Source organism: Rhamphochromis sp. 'chilingali', assembly GCF_963969265.1.
Source record: "Rhamphochromis sp. 'chilingali' genome assembly, chromosome: 3".
NCBI classification, from domain to species: domain Eukaryota; kingdom Metazoa; phylum Chordata; class Actinopteri; order Cichliformes; family Cichlidae; genus Rhamphochromis; species Rhamphochromis sp. 'chilingali'.
In genome coordinates, this window is record NC_137931.1 from 21339874 (window position 1) to 21365711 (window position 25838).

Sequence of the window (25838 nt, forward strand, 5' to 3'; positions counted from 1 at the left end):
AAACAGATTCCTCTGGAAAGTCCTCAGAACTCTAGTAATCAGTTTAGGGTCTAGAGGATTTAAGTGTCTTATTCATCTGTCCAGCTGCTCTCCAGTTCCTTGTCCAAATCCAAGTTATTTCATGACATTACAAATCCATCAAAAGTGATTAAATGCCTTATTTTGTCTAACTGAGAGTCCAAAACTTACAAAATATTTAAATTATTGTCATGCAAGAAGCAAAAAGCAACATATTCTTGTATTTAAGAAGGTGGAACAATCAGATACTGACATTTTTCTTCAAACTGAGTAATGAGTAAATTACTTAAAAATAATAAAATATTTGTATATTAGCTAGTAGATTAAATAAGATCTTTAACTCAAATTTTTATACATGTATTATATAACTCTCAGTGAAATTCTTGCATATGGTCAGTAGGCCTTATTGTTCAAGATGGTTTTCATTGATGCATTTCATACTGTGAATATGGATACTTAACAAATTAAACACGTTTATTTTAATGCAATGAACCCAAAAGTAAAAAAAAAGCTTAAGGAAAACAATTCCATCATTGGGAATTTCTCAAAAGAGTCTGTACATTTCTTCTGCTTTCCATAGTTTCAATCACATCTTTGGTCGTTTCCAGAAAACAGCATTCAAGATAAAAAAGCTGGTTAAAAGTTTGTTCTTCTTCTGGCTTCTGTTTCAGGCTGCTTTTTCAAGCTAATCGCAACCTTTTTGGGGGGAAGTACAGACAATCTGTTGAAAAACATGAATGTATATTTTAGGCTCCACAAGTCTGCATGAAATTAGCCCCCAAACAATGACAGTTTGTGCCAAATTTAAGCAAATGTCACTGATTAATCAGATAGTGACTCATTTTAAAAACATAAAGTGTTGATTTAAAGCCAAACGCCAAATGCAAAAGCACTCACAGTGGAGCTTTGAATCTAAACCCCTTCTCGATTTCCTAACCAGACAAGCCCTACTTTTGCAAAGTTCTCGACATTCATGCCCAAACCTGCACAGAGAGGATCAGAAAGTGAGAGAGGGAGAGAGAGATAGAGCATGAGTGTTGGAGATCCCGATACCCTGTCACACACACACACACACACACACACACACACACACACACACACACACACACACACACACACACACACACACACACACACACACACACACACACACACACACACACACACACACCCACACCCGCTCCATTCTGCAGTCTAAAGAGATGGAGAACAATGACTCCATTTAGTTCTTGGGTTTCAAAGTCGAGCGAAAAAACCACAAAGTGCTTGAGAGCGGGTGTTGCGAGATTGGAGAATGGAGGGGGTGGGGTGGTGGAGATGTAGAGAAAAGAGAGATGAGGAGGTTAGGGGGGAGTTTCAAGATTTGTGCCAGCCTAAAATTATTTCATGTACTGTGGGTTTGATTAGGAGGTCAACAAGTGCAGAGAGGTTCAGCGCTGAAAGCTTGAACTCATACGAAAGATGGTTTTAAAGGATCCACAGATGGAGTGTCTCGAAGTGAGAATGATCTCTTAAATTACAGTGACAGATGTGAAAACTCATAAGAATTGTTTTAATACTTCTCTACCTTATATGTGGATGTTTTAAATGCATTATTCTCAGCCGCAAATTTTCTTAGTATGCATTTACTAAGCGCAGTTTCCTCTTAGATTACATAATATCAAAATTTGAATAAGTTATATTAGAACCAACAGTAATTTGCAAAGTTTATCAAAAGCGCAACAGACCCATTTTTGTTTTTTAAAGTTATTTATAATAACAAATGGAATATCTTTCAATTTGGACTGAAGATTAAAAAAAATGTGTGCTCACTTTCAGATAAAATTCTTTAGATATGAACTATATTTAAGGGAAAAGGGTCTGCACATTATTTAACTCTTAATTAATTTTTAATCCTTAAAACATTTTCATGCCAGTGTTTCAACCCATCCTTCTGTAAATAGCATTTGAAGTTGCTACTTCAAATAAGTAATGGGGAGAGAAATGGGTTTTGTGCTCATACTAACCTTCATTTGACATCTAATAAAATCATATTAACCAACTTTTTTAGTTTAGTTTAGCTTTTTTCCCCTTCAGTTTATACTTCTGCCACAGTTTTACTGTTGAAATTGTACTTACTGAAAAATATGAGCATGGGAACGGCATAGTAGGAGCACCAGAGCTCTTTTTGAAAAGTTTACACTAAAACTGTAGCGGGGTCTTGTTGCCATTAAAAAAAGCCATAGAAGAAGAAGTGGAGGGGTGAGGGTGCTATTGAGGGGCTTGTCCTGTTTTACTAGGGCTGTGGAAGTTGGTAGGAGTCAGCTGCTCGTTGTTAAATGTAACCCTTTTTGAGGGAGAGGGGTGAATGAAGTGAGGTTTTTACCACATCACAAACAGAGCTGAGAGTTCCTCAGGGCACCTGCATAGGTCGTCTAGAGCAGCAGTCTCCAACCTTTTTTGCGCCACGGACTAGTTTATGCCCGACAATATTTTCATGGACCGGCCTTTAAGGTGTTGCGGATAAATACAACAAAATAAAACTAGTACCGGTACCGAAAAAAAAGAGAATTTATTCATAACACACGTGAAAAGACCCAGGAAAACTGAGTTAACGATAAAAACGATAACAAAATAATGCTGAAAACCGACAAAAACCCTGAAAACCATACATTTCACACCTGAGCCTCAACTCTCGTGGCCTGGTACCAAACGACTCACGGACCGGTACCAGTCCGAGGCCTGGGGGTTGGGGACCGCTGGTCTAGAGTTTATTTTTGTTTCTGTTTTCTTTTTGTTTTAAATCAACTTATTTTTATCTCACATTTTTAAAGGGAGCTATTTTACTGCTTTTCAGCTCCATAACTTGATTCTCATTTCTCTGCTAGAGTGAAAAAAATCTGCATACACTGATACTCATTATTTGAACAGGATGTATGTATATGACAGAAAATAATGAAAAGCAGAATGGGTTAACTTTAAATATTAGTATATGGGTAGCGGGATGAAAGAAGTAGTTTTACCAGAGTGGGGAGTTCCCCAGGGCACCTGTGTCGGTCCTCTCTTTTTTTTTTCTTTTCTTTTCTTTTTTTAAATTTAATCTAGTCCTTATCGTATTGTAACACTTGTTTTTGCAGCAAGAATTTTCCAATTCTTTGTGTGGCTTATTTTGTTTTTTATTCTTTGATTTTTGTCAATTATCACTTTGGCACTTTCTCTATTTATACCTCACAACCTTCTTTTATGTTTTCTTCTTCCTCATGTTAATCACACGTCTGTCTTCTTCTTTTTGTGACTAAAATAGCTCATTGTTGCCGTACTTAGATGCTGAACCACTAAACCAGATGCCTCTAGCTATGACTGTGTTACAGGCTCTCTCTGGGCATGCCCAGACAAACAGCTCAACCCCCCACCCCACCCCCACGCCCCACACACGCACTCAAACCACACTGAGCCAACGGTGAAACCGAAGACAAGGACGCACACTTCAAGAATTCTTGTGATTAGTTTTGGCTGGTATACAGCTTAACTCGATATTTGTTCACACATACAGCGCATATTGTGTGTGTTATTGACAGCTGCTTGGCATTTACACCTCTAATCATCAATCAGTTCAATAAAGTGTGTCTCACTAAGACAACAAGTCCCATCCTGTCCAGTTTCTGTTTAAATTGCAGTACATTTTGTTACCGTAAGTGTCACTTTTATTCACATGGTGGATGACTAAATTTAGAGTCATCTGTTGAGAAATTAATATCTGGCATTCCTACATCATGAAGCAATGTTTGTATTACAGAAAGGAAGTCAAAATAGGTGTTATGAGAGTGAGTAGGTGCACCAGGATGCCAGGTTATTTCATAACAAAGGTTATTTCTTATATTTACTGTATATAAGATGATTATGATTCTAAGATTGATTGAAGTTTCTTCTCTTCTTCTTTAGTAACGAATGAAAGAAATTAAAGAATGGCATAAATCCCACATGTGTGGATCACGTGCTTCAGCCACAGACTCCTCTGTAAAGCTCTTGAAGCACGAGGATTATTTACTAACAGTCTTTTTCTGAGCTCAGCATGAGCTGCAGGGGCTGTACTTTTTGGATGTTATCGACTGTTTTGTTGCAGTTGTTTTGTTTCCTGCGTCTTCAATTCCAGCCACTTATCTTCTTCCGCTTATGCAGATCAAGGTTGTGGTTGGGCTGGACCTTATCCCAACTGTCACTGGGAAAGAGGCATGCTACACCCTGGACAGGTTGTCACTCCATCACAGGTCTAATGCAAAGAAACTGTGTTTAATTTATCAAGTTCAGCAAGCTGGATACTTTTAACATGTGCTGAAAAGCCTGACGAGCATAGCAGCATTAATGCTGTTGCTTTCTCTACTGTCCATTGTATCTTTAATATAGCCAAAAGTGTGAAACTATACTATATAACTATATATAAACTATAAGTCCCAGCTCATAAAGTGTGTGGCCACCCATCTTTCACATCATGGGTGCTTGGGGAATATGGTTTGAGTAGCACACTCAGGAGGAACTATATAAATTATTTTTGGTGTAAAATATGCATTGATTATTTAAATTTCTTTATATGATTGTGACAATCGCAAATAAGATAAACATTTGTTACAGGAAGAATATACTGTATACATACACATGGGTACAGAGCTTATAAATTGTGGTAATGAAACTGTGCTGACACTATACCACACATGCAGGGACTCACTTTTTAGTGCTGTGCACACCTACGCTGCCAACAGTGATCTGATAACAAGCAAGTGCATAAACATACAGCAGCTATGCGCTGGCTGTTTTGAAAGCCAGTTTTACAAACCATCTTGATGACCATTGTTGTATTCACAGGCAAAGTAAAGCCACCCAATCTTTACCTAGCAGTTGATAACAGGCTAATGTGCACTTAGATAAACGGTATGTTACAGAGCATGAAAAGTAGTCTTACCTAAAACTATATATATATATATATATATATATATATATATATATATATATATATATATATATATATATATATATATATATATATATATATATATATATATATATATATATATAAGACTGCTTTAATTATTGTAATTGAGCATTGCGTGGCACATCCAACATACTGTTTTACTTTAGTCCCTGACGCGCTTACCTTCAGGGTCATACGTCACATGAAAACCAAAATAATTCCAAACGCCAGATCTGAATGAGGGTGGGGGAGGTTCAACATTTTGCAACATTTGCCATGTTGCAAGGAGAGCTTAACTTCTGTCTCGCTAGCTTGCCCTGCGCTCTTCCTTCTGACGATAGCGCTGTCTGTGTTGAGCGCTCAGCCGGATCAACAAGGTCCGCGTCAGGTGCTGAGGAACCAGGGCACCCTGACGAAAAGTGGGCTACTGGAACAAGAAGGCATCGGTGGGCAATAGACGAAAACAGGGCTTTGTTGGAATGCTACTACGCAAGTAACATCCACAACATCCACAATGACGGCGAAACAACTAGTAGCTCAATGTTCCAACATTCGAAAGAAGGGACTGCTCTCACAGCTAGAGATTGACGAGGTACAACACAAATGCTACGGCAAGGAGGAGTCAGGACGCCAGGTCAGGGGGGAGATATCATCACCCCCACCCGAGATTGGGCACATAGCCCCAAGTGCAATAGGAGAAGGATCGTTGAGTGCAAGAGGAACTGACCTGAAAAATAGGATCATGGCCAAGCTTGAAACCTGGATCCACCGTAGCCGGTTACCAAGATTACGTGAAGTACCCTCAGAAGGTCTGCTAGATGATGTTAATGCAGCACTACGGACAATAACTACAACCACGATTACCGACACCAACAAGCTGATCTACAATACGGCAGCAGTGATCAGTGAGATGCTTGGCTACAAGTTGAACAGCCACAAGGGGCAGTACCCTCCATGGAGAAGGAGGCTAGAGGGCAAGATCAAAGTAGCACGGAGGAAGGTTAGCCAACTATCGGAGTTGCAGAAAGGTGCGACAAAGCAGGTGCATAAGAAATACAGCAAGCTGTCCATACCTGAGGCCTTGGAAACTGCCAAGCAAAGACTCACAGCCTTGGCCAGCCGCTTGAGGAGGTACACCAGAGAGATAGAAGGCAGGAGAATAAACCAGCTGTTCTCCACAGAACCAGCAAAGGTGTACTCTCAGTGGCAAGGGAACAATAATAATAAGAGAACAGCACCACCAAGGCTGGAGACGGAGCAATACTAGAAGAGCATATGGGAGAAGGACGCAACCCATAACGGCAATGCTCAGTGGCTAGTGGATCTGAGGGCAGACCACAGCGACCTCCCTGAACAGGGTCCAGTAACCATCACAGTGGCAGATATCCAAGAAAGGGTCTCCAGTATGAAGAGTTGGACAGCACCAGGGCCCGACATGGTTCACGCCTACTGGCTAAAGAAGCTGACTGCACTCCACGAGCGTCTGGCAGCACAAATGAACCAGCTGCTAGTTAACGAGAGACACCCGGAATGGCTAACCGAAGGTCAGACGGTCCTGATCCCCAAGGACCCCAAGAAGGGACCAGTCCCCTCCAACTACCGACCAATAACCTGCCTCAGTACTACATGGAAGCTCCTGTCAGGCATCATATCCGCTAAGATGAACAGGCACATGGGTCAATACATGAGCGGGACACAGAAAGGAATTGGCAAGAATACCAGAGGCGCAAAACACCAGCTACTGTGCACTGCCTGGATTGATTAGAAGAAGGCCTATGACTCAATGCCACACAGCTGGATACTGGAATTCCTAGAATTGTACAAGAGCAATGGGACCCTAAGAGCCTTCATCGTGAACTTAATGGGGATGTGGCGTACAACACTAGAGGCCAACTCCAAGCCCATAGCACAAGTCACCATCAAGTGCGGGATCTACCAAGGAGATGCTCTGTCCCCACTGCTGTTCTGCATAGGCCTGAACCCCCTCAGTGAGATCATTAACAAGACTGGCTACGGATACCGACTACGGAACGGAGCAGTTGTCAGCCACCTCCTGTACATGGATGACATCAAGCTGTATGCCAAGAGTGAACGAGACATCGATTCACTGATCCACACTACCAGGCTATACAGCAATGACATTGGAATGTCATTCGGACTGCAGAAGTGTAGTCGGATGATAACAAAGAGAGGGAAGGTAGTCAGAACTGAGGGGATTGAACTACCAGAAGGCAACATTGCAGACATAGAGAACAGTTACAAGTACCTGGGGATCCCGCAGGTGAATGGGAACCATGAAGAGGCCGCTAGAAAAGCTGCAACCACCAAGTACCTGCAGAGGGTCAGGCAAGTCCTGAGGAGTCAGCTGAATGGTAAGAACAAGATCCGGGCCATCAACACCTACCCGTGATCAGGTACCCTGCTGGGGTAATAGGCTGGCCAAAGGAGGAGATAGAAGTCACTGACATAAAGACAAGAAAGCTCCTTACCATGCATGGAGGGTTTCACCCCAAGTCCAGCACCCTGAGGCTGTACGCTAAGCGGAAGGAAGGGGGCCGGGGACTGGTGAGTGTCAGCACCACAGTCCAGGATGAGACAACGAACATCCAAGAATACATTGGGAAGATGGCCCCAACTGACCGAGTGCTCAGTGAATACCTCAGGCAGCAGAAACCCAAGAAAGAGGAGGGAGACGAGGAACCATCATGGAAGGACAGGCCCCTGCACGGTATGTACCACCGGCAGATAGAGGAGGTGGCTGATATCCAGAAATCCTACCAGTGGCTGGACAAAGCTGGACTGAAAGACAGCACAGAAGCACTAATCATGGCAGCACAAGAACAAGCTCTGAGCACAAGATCCATAGAGGCTGGGGTCTATCACACCAGGCAAGACCCCAGGTGCAGGCTGTGTAAAGATGCCCCAGAGACAATCCAGCACATAACAGCAGGGTGCAAGATGCTAGCAGGCAAGGCATACATGGAACGCCATAACCAAGTGGCCGGCATAGTGTACAGGAACATCTGTGCCGAGTATAACCTGGAAGTCCCGAGGTCAAAATGGGAGATGCCCCCAAGGGTGGTGGAGAATGACCGAGCTAAGATCCTGTGGGACTTCCAGATACAGACGGACAAAATGGTGGTGGCTAACCAACCGGACATAGTGGTGGTAGACAAACAGAAGAAGATGGCCGTAGTGATCGATGTAGCGGTTCCGAATGACAGCAATATCAGGAAGAAGGAACACGAGAAGCTGGAGAAATACCAAGGGCTCAGAGAAGAGCTCGAGAGGATGTGGAGGGTGAAGGTAACGGTGGTCCCCGTGGTAATCGGAGCACTAGGTGCGGTGACTCCCAAGCTAGGCGAGTGGCTCCAGCAGATCCCGGGAATAACATCGGAGATCTCTGTCCAGAAGAGCGCAGTCCTGGGAACAGCTAAGATACTGCGCAGGACCCTCAAGCTCCCAGGCCTCTGGTAGAGGACCCGAGCTTAAAGGATAAACCGCCCGCAGGGGCGTGCTGGGTGTTTTTTATGTGTATGTATATATATATATATATATATATATATATGTGTATATATATATATATATATATATATATATATATATATATATATATATATATATATATATATATATATATATATATATATATATTTATATATGTGTGTGTATATATATATATATATATATATATATATATATATATATATATATGTATGTATACATACGTATACATACATATATATGTATGTGTATATATGGATAGATAGATAGATAGATAGATAGATAGATAGATAGATAGATAGATAGATAGATAGATATATTCGCTGTCAAAATAAAAGACCCGCAACAGATAAGAAGTTGCAACGCGCGTTTGCATACATATAAAAGACACTGGTTTTGTCTGCTAGAGTGGGATTTTCACGGCATATTCTGCACCACATCTCTGTGCGTTCATCATTTGTTTGAAGCCAGCTCACGTTCTGCAACCACTTTTCCGAGAATATGTGCTTCTTTTGTGGTTCGGACTCCTTCTGACATTTCTTTGGAGGTGGAGGAACATTAAAGTAATTGCTTAAAGGAGCTTGCTTCTTCGACATCTTTAAGAGTTCTAAACAAATGTCTGTCCTCCTCCAGAAAATTTTATGTACGCAAACGCACGTTTGCATCTTCTTATCTGGTGCACGTCTTTTATTTTGACAGCAAATGCGCACCTGCGGACCACTTATGTGCACCCCTGCATATATACATATACATATATATATATATTAGTGCTGTCAGCGTTAATCTCATTAAAATGAGATTAACGCCATAACCGAATTAACACGGCAAATCTCTGTCAACGAGTTAGAGCGGTTAGCACGTTAGTGCACTTAGCTCGTTAGTGCGGTTAGCTTGTTAACGCGTTGACGCATTGATATATATTCCCTGCTCCCTGCTGACAAATAAGCTACTTTGGCTACAATAATCCTGTAGCCACAGACTGTAGATGAGGCTTGTGTGGTGTCTGGTGATCGACTGGGTTTTGCTCATTTCAGTTGATTCCCTAAGACAAATGACTTCACAGTCATTTTACAGAGCTGTGGTTTCTTTGCATTTTTCCAGTGTCTCTTTTTGTCTCTGTTTTTACTTCTTGTCTTGTTTTGGTAGTTGGCTTTCTGTGGCACCTTTTGTTGTATTACTTCCTGTCTTTGTCTTTTCCCCCTCCTTAGAAGCTCTATGCATTTTTATAATCCCTGTTTGTCACCAAGCACTCCCCATACTTCCCAACACATTTTGATTCCTGATTTGAATCTTTTTGTTGTTGACTTTAGCTTCTGCGATTGTGTGGCAAACACTTTTTGGAGAGATCTTACGTTTTTAAATCTCCTATCAGTGTAGTGATGTTATGCAAGCGTACAATGCAGTTATTTAAAAGAATTCCATGTTAAACATCAAATGGGTACATGAAATGTGGCATTAAAAATGAAGGAAAAATAATCTATTCTCTATTAAGCCTATGTAACCAAAATATCAAAAACAAATGGAAGAACTTATTTTCTCTTCTTCTTTAAAATAAAATACTGGTGAAATATCTTTGGTGATGGGAACTGATGATGAGATATAGCAGACAACGTCAAATTGGACTCCTGGGAATGTGGCTAATCAGCATTTTTTCACTGCTGAATGACTGAAATCAGCCATGTCAGAAGTTCTTGTACAGTTTTTATTAGCATTACCTATAGCTGTCAACAACTGCCCTCATAGAGTTGCTAAATACCCCAACCTAAATGCCTATGGTTGTGCCGGGACGCTTCCCTGTGGGAATCTAAACCCATTAAGCAGGTAAATATTTCCTAGCTCGATAAACACAGTCAAAATAAAATCATGTCTGTACATAACTCCTCAGACTGATCCTGTAAATGCTGCTGTAGGCCTGCGAGAAAAAAGGATTCAGTATTCAAATTCATGACTTGCGAGAAGGCGTGAAATCGATTGGTGCTGTTATGTTTTCCCATAAATCATGTTAAATGCTGTGCAAAGCGTGCTGTGGGAGCAGTAAAACATTTGGCATGGTACCGGGGGGAAAACTTCCTGAGATGGGGGAGAAAGCAAAGAAGCATGGGATTAAAAATGAGTCTGTTATTGAAGTATGCATGTTGACACACCCACAGTGCTCGATGGGAACTTACTAAAAGAAGCCAATATGCTACCCACAGGTAAACAGTAATCATCTTTGAGCTGAGCTTTAAGCTTCATCCTGCATTTCATCATGCTATCATATAAAAAAAACAAAAACGGAGCATTGTAATGCAACTTTTCGTAATGTGGTTTAGCATGTTGTTATTTGTGCTCTGTGGATTTATACAATGAAGCTTTGTATGGTGAAAATCACACAGAATCAAATGGTCACTGTAAATTTTCCATGAACAGTCTCCAGACTGTTAACTTAGAGATCCTTTTGTTGTTATTTAGAGTCCAGCCATTATCTTATTGTTGTTTGTGCATTTGTTAGTACAGTTGCTTATATAATCTTGTGCTATGTATGAGCAGGTTTGGGCGTGAATTTTGCTGTTAATGTTTGCTTCTTCACCAAAGGTGGTATTTAAATTAAAATCAATGTCATGCTGTATCGTATCTTAACTTATTGTATTGTAAAATATCGTATGATATCACTGTATCATCCAGTATTGTGTCATTATCCTGTTTTCTCTTACCGTGTCAAGATGACTTACCCTTTTATAGCTTATCGTATTTTACGATATCATATCTCACATATCGTACAATATTCTGTCATAATGTATCATGACGTAGCTTGACATATGCGTTATCCACTTGTAGTGACTTTCACATATAAACTCTTTTTGATGTCATTTTTATAGTTTTTTTTAATTAATTACTTTTGTCCCAATTAAATAATACCATATCAGAGCTTGGAAGCACCCCAGCATTTTGTACATTCCAGTGTTAAGTCCATGCAGTACCATTAATTACAACATTTAAAGAAGAAACTGATTTCTATCTTTTACCAAGCTAAAGATGTAGCCGTCTCTGCAGGGTATGTTTCTTTGGCTTTTTGGTGTATTTTAATATTTGTACCAAGCGTTCCATACCTCAGATTATTATGTGTACCAGATCGTTTGTGTGGTCAAGAATGTGTCTTTTGATATAAACTCTGAAATGTAATGCTGCCTCTCTCTCTCAGGAAACTCACGCACTGACGCTGATGTGCCCAGTTTAGCCCACACTGGTACATTTCCTTTCCGTGTGCTTCAGTGTGTTTAACCAACCCATCTGGTTTGCTTTTCCTCCGGCATGTTCCTGTCTTTGTACCAGGCAAATATCAGATTATCTGGCTCTGGTGGTATTTTTATGGCTCCAAGCAAACTGAAGTCTTTCCCTTGGAAGATCCCAGTAGTTGGGAAAATGTTCCTGATATTCTCCGTGCTTGTTTTATTTAACCACATATTTGACTTTAAAGCAACTTAAACCAAACAGAGCATATCAAAACTGAATTATTTAACTTTGTGTCAAAAATTCAATAAAAGATCATCGAGTCGTTCAAATTCTGGCTTGAGTGCTCAAATCTGGTACTTTTGTTGCTTTTTCTGGCCATAGAGCATCACTAATATACCTGTACGTGTTACAGTGAGTTGATAAATTAGGGAGCTGTGTGTCTCCAATGACTATAATCAGAGATATTCACTCTCTATGACATCATTAAGATCCAAGAGTAGAAAAAACCCACCTCTTAAGGACTTCTTGTACTTAAACTGACTTTATTATTCAAAACTTTTCCCATGTTTAATCCACATTGGAGTTGCATTTTTTCCACAGCCTCTAGTTTTGTGCCTTTAATCATTTAGAAGACTTTGCTGAAGGCCCCATTTCAGAGCAAAGTTTGAGCTTGTCAAACATAATCATTGCAGGGAAGAGTTTCTTTCCTAAAAAAGCTCTGTGTGATTTTTGTTTTCAGGCAGTTATAATCCGAGGGTTTTTATCCAGTATCTCTAAATTATACATGAAATGCCTTTATGATTGTTTTGTTGGAGAAGAGGCTGCAACGCAACTCCTCTTGTGCTCTTAGAAAACCAGATCGATCCAAGCCTCTCCGGCAGCTCCCAGGGCCTCCGTCAACCACTTCACATGAGCTCTGTCGTCCAAAATGGCTGCCTCCCCGCTGCGTTTGGTCCATGGGGGGAAACGCCGAGGCCAACGGGTAATTTTGTGGCTCCGTCTGTTATCCTCATTCAGCCTGGACTTTTAACAAGGACGGGGGCTGAGCAAGCCTCCAGGAATTGAATTTCAAAACCCAGCGCTTGGGCTGGGACAGAAGCATTGCCAGTACTCTAAACCAGCAGTCTGCACAGAGTGAAGGCCGCCACTATTATTTTCTGGATTAATCGACTCATTTTTCATCTTTAAATCTGTTTCCCCTCCCCCTAAAACCAAAACAATTTCAATTTGCTATATAAAACTTGAAGAATAACAACAAATCAAGAAGCTGAACCTGTGAGATATTAGTAATTTTTGATGTTTAGAGTAGACATGTTGGAGCTAAGGATGTTTTTATAGTTTCAAGATTTAGTATTTTGGAGTTTTAAAGGCGTTCCAATGCTTGATTCTGTCAAATCACTGTGCTTTTTTAGTGTTGCTCTATATAAAAGCAAATTTGCACAGACCTTTTATGCCCTGTGAGAAAAAAAAAACACAAGAGCATCCTAAAAAAACTTTACAACGAGCTCTACAAGACAAGGAAAAGCAAAATACTGTGACGGTAAAAGACCAAGGCCGAAGAAAAGAAAAAATATCCAGAAGTGTAAAATGCATCTCTCAATATCAGTGCGAGACAAACAGTAAAAACCAACAAACCAACCGAGTGTAGTAAAAACACTCCAGACTCCTTCAGTCCTTCTTTCGCCCTTTAAGACCGGCTTCCATCTTCGAAAACCACCTGCTTCCTCCCTGAGGGGCTGTGCTAAGCTGCTTTGGGGCAGTTATTTTTTTCTCTTGTTTTTCTTTTGGATAATAGCTGATCGATAAGTGCCAGAAAGGGAAGAGGAAGAGAAGGGAGAGCAGAGTTACGGTGTTGTAAGATGACAGGAAGCAGGAGGCAGCTCCACCCTGATGGAAAGAGACAGTGATGTTCCGCTTTTGGTGTTTTTCTCACTTCATATTTCATCAGAGATTCTTGAGAAATTTGACAGTTTTGTAATAAGACAGCCAGCTGTTTCAAGATGAGGTCAGAGTCATGTTTGCATCACTTTTTATTTGTTTAGCACGTCTCAAACTGCATTCGGTTTGGCCCTGTGGGGTCTTCTGTGTTAAAACAAAATCAAAAGTGGAAAATAAATCCAACAACAAAGAAAAATAGTCTTTTTTTTTTACCCCCCCCAAGCAATCCTCGTTGGTGTTTTAAATGTCATACACGTTTTAAAGCTTCAGCAAATTAACTGTTCATCTTCATCACCTGCAGCCACCATGAAGATGGGCCAGAACAACAACTCCAGCTACTCCAGCGAGCGGAGCATCATGTTTGGAGGAAACAGCGCGAGCTCGGCGCTGCAGCCATCCTCCGCAACCTCCACTGCCCCCTCCTCCTTCACGACTTCCACAGTGACCTCCATCGATGGGGTGAACTTCTCTGAGGGAGACCTGCTGCTTCAGGTAACGCCTTTCACATGCTTGTGGCTTATTTCAGACATTCTGATAGAACGAAGATGGTAAAGCTTGTTTTCGATCTCCAGGCGTTGAGCGGCTTCGTGTTGGTGGTGACAGCTGAAGGCTACGTCTTCTACACGTCCCCCACCATTCAGGACTTCCTCGGCTTCCATCAGGTATAAGAGAAACATTATGACCAGTACTTCAGATCCTTGCACCACGTAAAAAGTGGGATAAAAATGTCAAAAATGTTCATTGTTATAGTAATATTTGATTTTTTTTTTTGCATGTGAAAAGTGGTAGGATCTATCATGAAGAATTCAAATTATTTCCACCTAGCAGCATTGGAAGAAAAAAGCTTTGAAACAGTCTGAAAAGTGGCAGCAAACTAACAAAACGACCGTTTGGACTAATCTAGCTTGAAATTTTACCTTCCATGACCCATCATCCAAGAATTCAGGTGGAAAAAACACATGATGAACAGATGGTCAGTAACAGTTTAGTAACATAAAACTGTTTATACACAGAGCTCCTCATCAGGAAGTCAAGAATAGAAATCATAGCAGAAGAAAATAGATACCAAGTAAGAACTCCTTTAACCCTCTCAACCCTATCCCTACCCAACGCTGTATGTTGTTGCTGTTCCCTCATTGCCAAAATTTAACAACAACAAACACAAATTTCATGTTCCGATTGCCTAAGATTAGGTTTGGTATCAACCTCAAAGGTTTAATAAACATCTTTAAAAACTCATGCACACAATAATGATAAGAATTTTTAATAAAATGGAATTCTTGCAGTAGATTTTTCACTAGATCTCTCACAATGGCGTCTAATCTGTTTTTTTATTTGAGTAATAACCTGAAATTTTATGTTTTGGATAAACTTCCAGCAACCTTTTTGTCATTTATGGTCCAGTTTCTGATCATCTCGTCAGGCAACACTCAAAATCACAGAACAAAGGAAAAATCAAATATGTTTAATAATTAATCCCCAGCGAAGAAACCATCAACAACAACCAAGTTGCAGCTGGAGAAGCTGTGTAGTCTTGCTTGCTTGAGGCTGGTGGCTGATAAAGGGGAGATCATAGGTACTGTTGTATGACAAACCAAGAAATAAACACGGGCTTTGTTTATTCAAAGAATCGAAGCTAAAATGTGTGTAACTTCAACCAGGAGAGTAAGAAAGGAGCTAAGAGGAAGTGGTAGTCTCTCCTATGCCAACCCTAGGCATGCCTCTGTGCACACTTGAGGTGTAGGCAGTTAGCACGCACAGCCCAAAGATTCTTAAATCAATACCACAAAGCCAGTAATGATTGCCAAGAGTATAACGCTGATGTGCCAAGCTAAAATCAAACCGTAGCCCAGGGGTGTCTCGCTCATTTTAGCAGCCTGGGGCACATACGCTCCAATTTGGTCTCAGCTGGCCTCAACCTGTGTAACCCTTCACTGTGCAGGTTTGATTTATTTTTACAAGACAAACATGGAAAAAAAATCAAGCTTTAGAATAAAAAGCTGCACTTTTAAAACTTTAAAGAGACTTTATTTTGAGTTTATTTTGAAATTAAATCTTATTCTAGCAAGAAGAACAAATACATTTGTATTAATGTCTTGATGAATTGATTCTCATCGAGGTAATGAAATCCCAGAAAGGGATATTTGAATTAAATAACAAGTGATATCGAGATGCTCAGGATTGTCCAGTTGTTCTAGTCGTCTCTGTTGAAAGTGTAACTTTTAAACGTTGCCACCTATGTGTTGTTTGCTCGTCCAGCAACAGTTAGTTTAGTGATTACTTAATGGGTCGTTACCTATACAGTGCTCAAGATCAAGGACCTATTTGTCATTTTACAGGCACATTTCCCTTTTCACAAGAATTACCGTTCCTTCCAAAGTATTTCAGTGAAATGAGATCAAATCATCCTTAATATGACAGTTTGCAAGTCTCCTTGGGATTCTCATTGTACTTAAACTGGTCCACCCGAGACCCAAGGAAAAACAGTATCTTTCAATGGGCTGGGGCTCAGGAGGATATAGCCAACCAGTAACCTGTGAACTGCGACTGATTCTGATTCTGAAATTGAAGGTTTTTTTAAACGACCTAAAGGCCTGACAGTGAGGCTATGCCTTTGCACATAACTTGTCTTTGTATTTTAGAGTAAGGATGTACTAAATCCGAAGGCGGGCCGTGTTTTTCCTTTTATGGAGCAACAATGGTCAGTTTCCAGAAATTATCAAATCAGCTGGTAAAAAGAGAAGCCTGCATGCAGAAATAAGTTTTTACTGCACAAGAACCTGTTTCCACTTCAGTGACCTCCTGAACTCTGATGTTCCTCTTAAAAACCTCCTTTAACAGTACACCGCCGCAGTTTTTCAGCCTTTCATCTAACAAGCAGTGGGTTTCAGTTCACATTTGTTGTCCATGAAAGTCAGGTCACACAGATTTCAATCTATTGCCTTCTTTTTTTCCTCACAAACACGGACTGCTTGTAAATCTTTTGACTTTTAATAGCTGATCAAAAACACAAAAAAATCTAACAAGGAGTATTTGACTTAGAATTCAAAATCAATCAGGGACTCACATTTAGAGATGTTGAAATGTTTCACTTCTACATGACCAATTGATGTAACAGGATCAAAAATAGTATTTTTCCAATTTTCAAAGTAAATCAAACAATTTTGCATTTTGTTCACAGTCACTTGTGATGCTTTGACTTGAATAAATACCTGCAGCCCCACATGGCATGCATGGATTGGTCCAATTCAGTATCAAGACCAGCCAGGGTCTGGCTGTGAATCATGTTTTCTGCTGTTCTTCTACACGTCCTGCAGTTCAGTCGTTGACACAGATCTTAGGCGTAGCGTATACGTTGGACTCGGTTAAATCCTTTTGAATCCATTCAAAGATTACAGCTACTTCAACCTCCATGATCCCACACAGCCTTGACCAGTTTATAATAGATGACTCCACCTTCATAAGTCTGTCTCAAGTCAGTCTTTTTCTCATTTTGACATTTAGGTTGTTTTTGTACTTTGCTTGTTCAGCGAGTGAAATTCAGTTGCGTTAACATCAGCAGCAGCCAGTAAAGACATATTACTGGTGGGTACACCACACTTCTTTAAATAAAGCAGGAGAAATCATGCACTCCACCTAAGATTTGGCCATAAAATCCAGTGACAAGGCTTCAGTGAGTCTTTTTCTCAGCTATAGGTTCCGATTAAATAAAAACATTTACCATTATACGTTTTTTGTCTTTGCTCATATAGATAGTGCGTTTCAATCACACAAACGCTTAATCTAAATTGGGATTTTGGAGAAACCCACAGCTGGTTGTGATTCAGATTCTTTCCTTTGACTTTAATAAATACCTGCAGCTCAATCAAGGTCTCCAAGTTGTAATGTTTTGTGCTCCTTTTCTGCACACCCTACAGGTCAGCTGATATATATGGATTTCATGAGTCTAAAGTGGACTTTTTTTGTAATGAAGCAGCTTTTGTCTGACTAAACCCTGTACTCCACCTAAGCTCTCAGATTTAGAACGGCTCAGGACGGTCAGGCAGGGTATAGTTAGTTAATGTGTGTAAACTGGCCCTATGGTTACCAAGCCTTAGAAACAAGCCACGACTCAGCAGTAGGGACATGACATTGTTGTAGTTAGACAAACAGCACTACAGGTTTTTACCCGAATTGTTTCAGTACATCCTAAAAGTTACATCAGAAGCATTAACATTTAAAATGTGACTTTTGAAAAATAAAAAAGCTGCTTCATCACTTCATAAGAAAGATTTATTTTTTAAAGTTTCGGTATTTCGAATGACTAAGTAGTGGAGTTGTGTGGGACTCATGTGTCTGCGTTTGTTTCTGTGAGTATGTGTGCGTGCATGACAAATGCTTTGTGAGCGGTGAACTCTTGACTTATAAACAAATCCGTTTGACCCGGGTTAAAGATGTAGTCTGTAGTCTGGGAAGAAAAAGCACAAGCAAAAGAAAAAAAAACCCTAAAAAAATGTTGCCCGGAGAGAGTGCACGTGGTAAACAGCCCTCACACACACACACACACACACATTTGAACACTCGTTCACATGCATAACATGGTCTGAAGTGGGGCTGCAGATCAGGGCAGGAAACGTTTTGTTTTGGAGGCTGCAGTGACTTTTAAAGCCCCAACTCACCAGCTGCTTCAACTGTTTATGACTTTATAAAGTGTATTTATAGAGCAGCTCTGAGCACAGTCATGGAGGAGACAAAAGAGGAAACAGACGTGAAGAAAACGTGGAGATTACTGTAAAAATCAAGGGCCTCAGTATTTCTCTAGAAAAAGCCACAAATCCTCACTTTAGGACTGCTTTGTGCCCAGTGAATCCTCATGAGAAGTTCGAGGCCATTTTTCAGCGTCGCTCACAAAGGAGGGTTTTGTGTTGAGCTTTGTTTGCTGAGGTGTGGCTCTCTCAGCACCTTGCTCCTTTAGCAACAACAACAGCGCCTCTGTTTCCAGCCCCGTCCATCAGCTCTGACTGCTGGGAGCATTATTCGCTCCATGTATGTTTACACCTGCATCATCGCTCTTGAACGCACCTCGGCAGGACAAACACTGGAAAGGTGGGAAGGCGTAGGACCGAGTCTGTGGAACCATTATTTAATATTTGTCGTTCTCAGAAAGAAAGTGACGTCCTTTACACCTTTTGTTAGTGCAGTTTGTGAGCCTGATGCTCACGAAAACCAGGATGGAGGTCAACATTGTTTACGTTTACTCAAAAAGCTTTAAAATAAAGGCAAGCCCACCTCTGCTTTCTGTCTCACAGTAGCCACAATGGTAATGTAATAAGTCACACTGTACAAAAAGTACAGCATTTGTTTAGTTATGGGAATAAAATGTCAATATCACTATATATAAATTCAAATTAGGTGTATGCATTTAATTTAAAAAGGTTTTAACAAGTTTCAAACTAGCTTTGGGTGTATTTAGTCAGATAAACATGCAAACACATTTACACAGAAGAAGGGTCTAAATTTCCTCCACACTACTGGAGGTACTTTTACGATCTTTTCATAAGTTAATTTTAATGTTATTGTGGTTTTGCATCGCTTGTTATTTCACACCTTTATTTAAGACATGTGAGGGTCATTTTCCTGTGTTGTATTAACAAAACGGGGTTGGGGACTTTTTTTTTTTTTAGGTAACTTTAACTTATGATAACTTCATTCTATGGGAGAAATATTTTCAGTCAAATGTAAATATGTACTGTGCAAAAATATTGCACCACCCTTCGTTTCTTTCTGTTTTGCTTCCAAGGAGCCAGACTGTTTTTTAAGGTGGCCTTGAGCAATAGTTTATTCAGACTTCCTGAAAGCAGAAGTCAGAACAAAAGGCAAAAAACATCCAAATGAAATTCCATCAAGAAGCCTGGAGAACTATTCCTGAAGACTTAAAGAAATTAAGAGTTTTTGATTACCTTTCTGGTGTTTTTTTCCATGGTGATTTTCCCTGCGTTGCATTTGCAATTTAACATATCATAATATTATAGTTTTTGGGTTTTTGTTTTTACAATTTTTTGTTTGTTGTTTAATGAGAGAACAGAAAAACATAAAAATGAACATAAATTCATGCAAAAGAGATAAACAGTTAAAAGACACAAACCAACTACAAAACCAACCAAAGAAGAAGAAAAGAGACTGCAAAGAGATAAAAAAGTAGTAAAACTGTTCTCACAGTGATGTGAAATCATAAAGGAAATGGGTGAAACTAGTAAAGAAGACACAAAGCAACTACAAAAATATCATGAAGCGATGTAAAGTGAGTGGAAAAAATAAACAAAACAAACAAAGTGAAAAAATCAAAGACATAAAAGCACTGTAGGAAAACTAGATGGAACAAGCAAAGGAGAAATAGGACATTGAACCAAGAAGAAAGATGATGGGTTGTAAGTGCAATTGATAAAATGAAGAAATAAGCTTAACTGAAAATATTTTAAAAGGTTAAAAAAGACAAAGCACTAGACGTGAAGAGCAACCGCTTGTGTCAGAGGAAAGTTTTGAGGTTGATTCGTGTCGTTAAAAATATGTTTCTGCTTCCTGCTTCCAGTCGGACGTCGTCCATCAGAGCGTGTTTGAGCTGATCCACACAGACGACCGAGCTTTCTTCAGACAGCAGCTCCACTTCTCTTTCAACCCAAACACAGAGGGCGCCGACAGCCCCAGTAAGTCTGCCCACACTGCACAGTGATCACACCTGTCCAGGTGACCTGCAGAGGAGGAGCCAGAAACATGGTCACGTCTCTTTGCTGCTGCAGTCTACATTTTCCAGTGTGATTTTGTGTATCTGCGGTGCTCGTTTTAATTCTTTTGCATCGTATTGCTTCATGTAATAATCTAAAGATGAATGTTTCCTCATCGCTCCAGGTGACCAGAGCAACCCTGAGATCAGCAGAAACATAGTGAGCTACGACCCGCATGCCGTCCCTCCAGAGAACTCGTCCTTCCTGGAGAGGAACTTCTGCTGCCGCCTGCGCTGCCTACTCGACAACTCGTCTGGCTTCCTGGTAAACACACACACCAACACGCCTCACTGCACCGGGATCCACAAGATGTTCCTGGCCTAAAGGGAGGTCTTTATTCTTAAAACTGTGTGCTTGTCTTTAGGCTTTGAACTTCCACGGCCGCCTCAAGTTTCTCCACAATCAGAACCACGTGTTGGAGGATGGGTCACTGGTTCCTCCGCAGCTTGCTCTGTTTGCCATCGCAACGCCGATGCAGCAGCCGTCCATCCTGGAGATCCGCACCAAGACTCTCATGTTCCAGACCAAACACAAGATGGACTTCACACCCATAGGCGTCGACGCAAGGTAAGGCACAGAGAGCTGTTTGAATCTCTCACTGAACGTCTGAATGAAGCTGTGGCGCTCAAGTGAAGTCTGGCGTGTGTTTCGTCCACAGAGCGAAGCTGGTTCTGGGCTACTCCGAGATAGAGATCAGTAGGAAAGGCTCGGGCTACAACTTTATCCATGCTGCCGACATGTTGTACTGCGCAGAAAACCATGTCAGAAGTAAGTCGGAAGCTCTGCTCGGTTTACAAAAGGCGAAAAATGCCAAAATAGGCACGGCCGGTTTTAAATTCTGTGTGCATCACTTGGGTTCCATAACTCAAGAAATCTGTTGCTATCTGCCAGCTGCTGTGCAGCAAAATCTAAAAATGACACGTCTTCTTGCAGTGATGAAAACCGGAGAGAGTGGCATAACCATCTTCAGGCTGCTGACCAAGGCCGGCCGGTGGGTCTGGGTCCAGGCTAACGCCCGGCTCATCATAAAAAACGGGAAACCCGAGTTCATCGTGGCCCAGCAGAGAGCTTTGACGTAAGTCTGCAGACTTGTTTCCTCCAGCAGGAACATGACGAAGAAAAGCCGCAGTCAGATGTTTATCTGCTGCTGCTCAATCAGTTTGCTTTGCTTTCTTTCTTTTCTTTTAGTTCACTTTTATTTTTTGGTTCAACTCTTCCTGTTGGTTCCTTTCCCTTGTTCCTTGTTTCCTTTCCTCTCTGCGTTTTTTCACTTCTCGTTTCATCCCCTCATCGTATACTTTATGCTTTCGCTACTTGGTTCCTTTATTGTTTCCTCCCTTTCCTCTGTTTCTGACCTTTTCTCTTTATTTCTTCCCTTTTTCTTGTGTCCTTAATCTTTCCTCCCCTTGTTTTCTTCATCATTTCTTCTCCTCTTCTTGTTCCCTTAGTTATTTGCTCTCTTGTCCTCGTTTCCAACTTTGTTTCCTCTCCTCTTGTTACTTTCCTAATTTCTCCCACTCCTCTCCTCGTTTCCTTTGTTTTTTCCTATATTTTCTTGTTTGTTCTCCTTGTTTACTGTCTTTGCTTCCCTTGCTTCCTGTCATTTAATCTTTTTTCTAGTGTTTGATTTTCTCTTGTTTCATCTCCTTGTTGCGTACTTCATTTTCTCTCCTCTTCTTAACTCTTAAACTGTTTCCACTCCTTTCCTCATTTCCTTTGTTTTTTCTCCCATTTGCTTGTTACTTATCTTTGTTTACATATTTTTTCCTCTCCTTGTTTACTTTGTTTTCTCTTCTCCATTCTTGTATCTACTGTTTGTTTTTTTTCTTGTTTCATCTTGTGGTTTCTTTCATTGTTTCCTTCCCTCTCTTGGTTTTTCCTCTTATTTCCTGTCATTATGTCTTTTTGACTCCTGCTTCCTGTTTTGTTTCTTTTCCTCTTCCTATTTCCTTCACTGCTTCCACTCCTCTCTTCATTCCCTTTCTTTGCTTTTTTTCCTCACATTTCCTTGTTTCTCATCTTTGTTTACATTGTTTGTTTCCTCTCAATATTTCCTGTCCTTCTTTCCTTGCTACCCCTACTCCTCTCTGGTCTCAACTGTTTTTTTTTCTCTTGTTTCATCTTGTGGTTTCTTTCATTATTTCCTTTGCTCTTTTTGTTTCCTTTTTTATTTATTTTCCTGTACTTGTTACTTTCATTATTTCCTCTCCTTTGTTTCCTCCCCTCTCATCTGATCTCATTTCCCTGTGTCCTTGGTATGTCATTTCTTCTCTTATTTCCTCTCTATGTATTCCCTTTGTTATCTCTCCTCCTTTCCTTAAATTTTCCTCTCCTCTCCTCAGTTTCTCTTCTTCCCTGAGTCCTTCATGTTTCCTCTCCTTATTTCCTGTGCTGTTTCCTCACTCTCATAAAGACAGAGGTGTTTGGCTCAGTAAATGGAAAGCTTGTTTTGGACCCAGTGGAAAACTCACTCATGTGTTCACCTGCAGAAATGAAGAAGGAGAAGAGCAGCTTCACCTCAGACGTCTGCAGGTGCCATTTAACTATGCCACCGGAGAGGCGCTGCTGTATGATGTCACCCCCAACATTGAGCCCCGTGACCCGTGCTCCGCCCCCAAGCAGGGGAAGTTTGACAGTGACGCCATCAGTCGCGACTCCTTGCTGGGCTGCATGCTGAATCAGGACCATACGCTCTATTGCGATCAGAACAGCGCCAACACCCTCAGCAACCTCAACGACATGGTCTTCAAGGATACCAACGCCACACTCAACGTTCCCGGAGACACGGAGCCCAGCCCGGCAGTGGGAAACGTAGTGAAAGCAGAAACCACGGTTCAGGAAATCATGGAGTCCCTGCAGCAGATCTTTGGGGACGGTGAGCTCATCGAAAGCCTGCACGTTGAGCCTGATGAGCTCAAGAGCTGGGAGAGCACGCTGTTGCAGATGAGCTGCCACGGTGGGTTCGGCGACGACCTCAGCGACATTCTCAACAATGACATCCTGTCTTACGTGGAGGAGCAGCTGCAGAAGGATGTCGGACTCAACCTGCCGCAACAGATTGACGGCATCCCAGCCTGCCTCTCTGGTTTGGACCCACTTCAAAACCAGGATCCAGATCAAGGCGGGGAGCTGGACTTTGACTGGGCTCTCGAGACACAGACCCAGCTGATACCCAACGGAGTGCAGATGACAGCGGCCCAGGAGACGATGAAACTGAGCCACATGGACTTTCCTCAGCCTAATTCTTCTGGTCCCAATGGACTGACCTTTAACAACGTCCTGCCAAACAGCTTTCCTCAAACGCAAAGTCAGCTAAAGGCCAGCAGCATGGACAACAACCTCGGAGCCTTCCCGCTCAGGCAGCCTTCAACCAACCCAGTGCTTCTTCAAATGATCCCAGCCAACCAAACATTTGGCCTCCAGGACCAAAACAAGGAAGGACAGTTAAATAATGTCTTTACCTTCCAGGGCACCAAGTGCAGCAAATCAGTGACACACCAAGCAGACAGCTGTGGAGAAACATTTGCCTCCAATATTTCAAACAAGGCTGTTTTCTCTTCATCACTCAGCTGCATGCAGAGCCACTTTCCTGTACAGACCCCAAACGGCAACAGTCAGATGCAGGCGTGGCCTCAGCAGCAGCAGCTGATCACGGGTCAGCAGATGGGCTCTTTCCAGAGGAACCCCACAGACATCGGCTCTCTCAACAAGTTCATGACTCCAGAGACTTCTAATCCACTTCCTGTTCAGCAGCTCTTGGAGCGGTCGCCGGCTTCTACAAGCTGTATGTACAGAAATGCCGCCCCAGGACTGCCTGTGAACGGCGTGCACCACAGTCAGCCGAGGTTGAACCCGGCCCCCAGTCAGATTCCCTCCAATCCCTCCTGCTTTTACCAGGTTGGAGGAAGAGCCATATCAGGAATGGCTTCGATCCCAAATTTGGATGAGGCCTCACTGTCCTGCCAGATGCCCACTGGTCTGAAACCAAACGGCCTGCTGGGGCAGCAGAAGCAATATCTGAACTTCAGTGAGCAGACGCAGGTAAAGAGCCAGTTCAGCAACATTAATCTTTGTAGAGATGTGAAGTTGAATGGTTTGAGGTTTTAATACAGACACTGATGCCAATATTTGGTTATTAATCTGGCAGTATCTTTTTTGTCTTTTAGACACACGAAACACAAACAGACTTCCCTAACATTTGTTGTGGGGCATTATTTCTGAGTCCTTACTAAGATAATAATTCAGTTTAAATCCAATTTAATTCAATTTTATTTATATAGCACCAAATCACATCAACATCATCACTCAGTTGAAGGGTGTTTCTCCCGTCTCTTCTTTAGTCTCTTCTTTGGAACTTTGACAGCTAGTTTTTGGTTTATCTCTGCGTTTTCAGGGTTATGAAGGGGGTTGAGTTCCAGTTAACATGTGCCACCTACTAATCAGTCAACAGATGTGCAGTTCATAGTTGTTTACTGGTGGATCTCATGGCGCGTCCACACCAAGTTCTACCTCATGATACTCGTGTACATGAAGACCTGTAAATATTCACCCCTGGCAACCGACTGATAAGGACATTATAGATCGTATTTTTGCAGTTTACCGTGAAGTCATATCAGTCAGCTCACTTTGCTCCAAATAAAACTTGAAGCATTTAGCTCCAGGAGCCCTCACACAGTGTCAGTGAGCTTAGGCTTCAGGTCTGATTGCCGGTGGTCTCGGGCGAATGTCAGCTGATGGATTTTTGTGAGTCAGAAGTTGAATTATTTTAACTCACGTGAATGTGGTTTCGCCGCTGTTCACATCACCTGGTGTTAGTTTGTGTCAGTTTGTCTTTATCACAAACTCATTGTATGTAATTGCAGCACGAGATGACCTTTCAAACTGTTTTTTAACAACTTAGCCAGTCCCAGCTGTCACAGGGCGGGAGGTGAGGGGCACCAGCTCAGAAAGACACACACAGCTGTTCACACTCATGTTCACACTTACGACCAATTTAAAGTCATCACTTAACTCAGCAAGCACGTCTTTGTGGTGTGTTTCTCAACACAGGGGCAACTACAGTAACACTTTCTGGTAAAACACTGCCCCCTCGTGGGGAAAGCTTTGCAGCCTCTAATTACAATGTCCTATATACTTTTCTCCTTTAGAATCTATAACTGTTGTCTTATGTGATGTATTTTTATACACATGACTTTGGTGTATCTGCTATAGCTTATAATTGCTCACAGAGGGGTCGATCAGATGTGTTCTTGACACAGCTAGAAATTTAATGTCAGTGTTTTTCATCCGCATACAGTGGCACTCCAAGTCCTTTCATGTCTGGGTGATTTTGGTCTAGAAACAGTTGTTTTTTTATGTTTAAAAAACTAAATTCAGCTGAATTTTAAACATGAAAGTCCACTATTAGTCGAACTGTCGGATCAGTTAGTGTTGGTAGGTTGTATTTGCATCCTTTCTGT

The 25838-nt window shown here is 41.4% G+C and overlaps 1 protein-coding gene across 2 annotated transcripts in view; it reads left to right on the forward strand.

Annotated features, from left to right (window-relative positions):
- Positions 1-25838, forward strand: part of ahr2 (aryl hydrocarbon receptor 2) — a 94965-nt gene that overhangs the window by 68209 nt on the left and 918 nt on the right. Inside the window, exons 3-11 of one of the 2 annotated variants that reach the window (XM_080878939.1) lie at positions 12531-12662; positions 13920-14110; positions 14191-14280; positions 20187-20301; positions 20504-20643; positions 20744-20946; positions 21038-21147; positions 21313-21454; positions 22869-24420. In XM_080878939.1, the coding sequence (XP_080735065.1) occupies positions 12531-12662; positions 13920-14110; positions 14191-14280; positions 20187-20301; positions 20504-20643; positions 20744-20946; positions 21038-21147; positions 21313-21454; positions 22869-24420 (2675 nt within the window). The remainder of the gene's footprint in view (positions 1-12530; positions 12663-13919; positions 14111-14190; positions 14281-20186; positions 20302-20503; positions 20644-20743; positions 20947-21037; positions 21148-21312; positions 21455-22868; positions 24421-25838) is intronic. The other variant, XM_080878940.1, reaches the window with a different exon arrangement.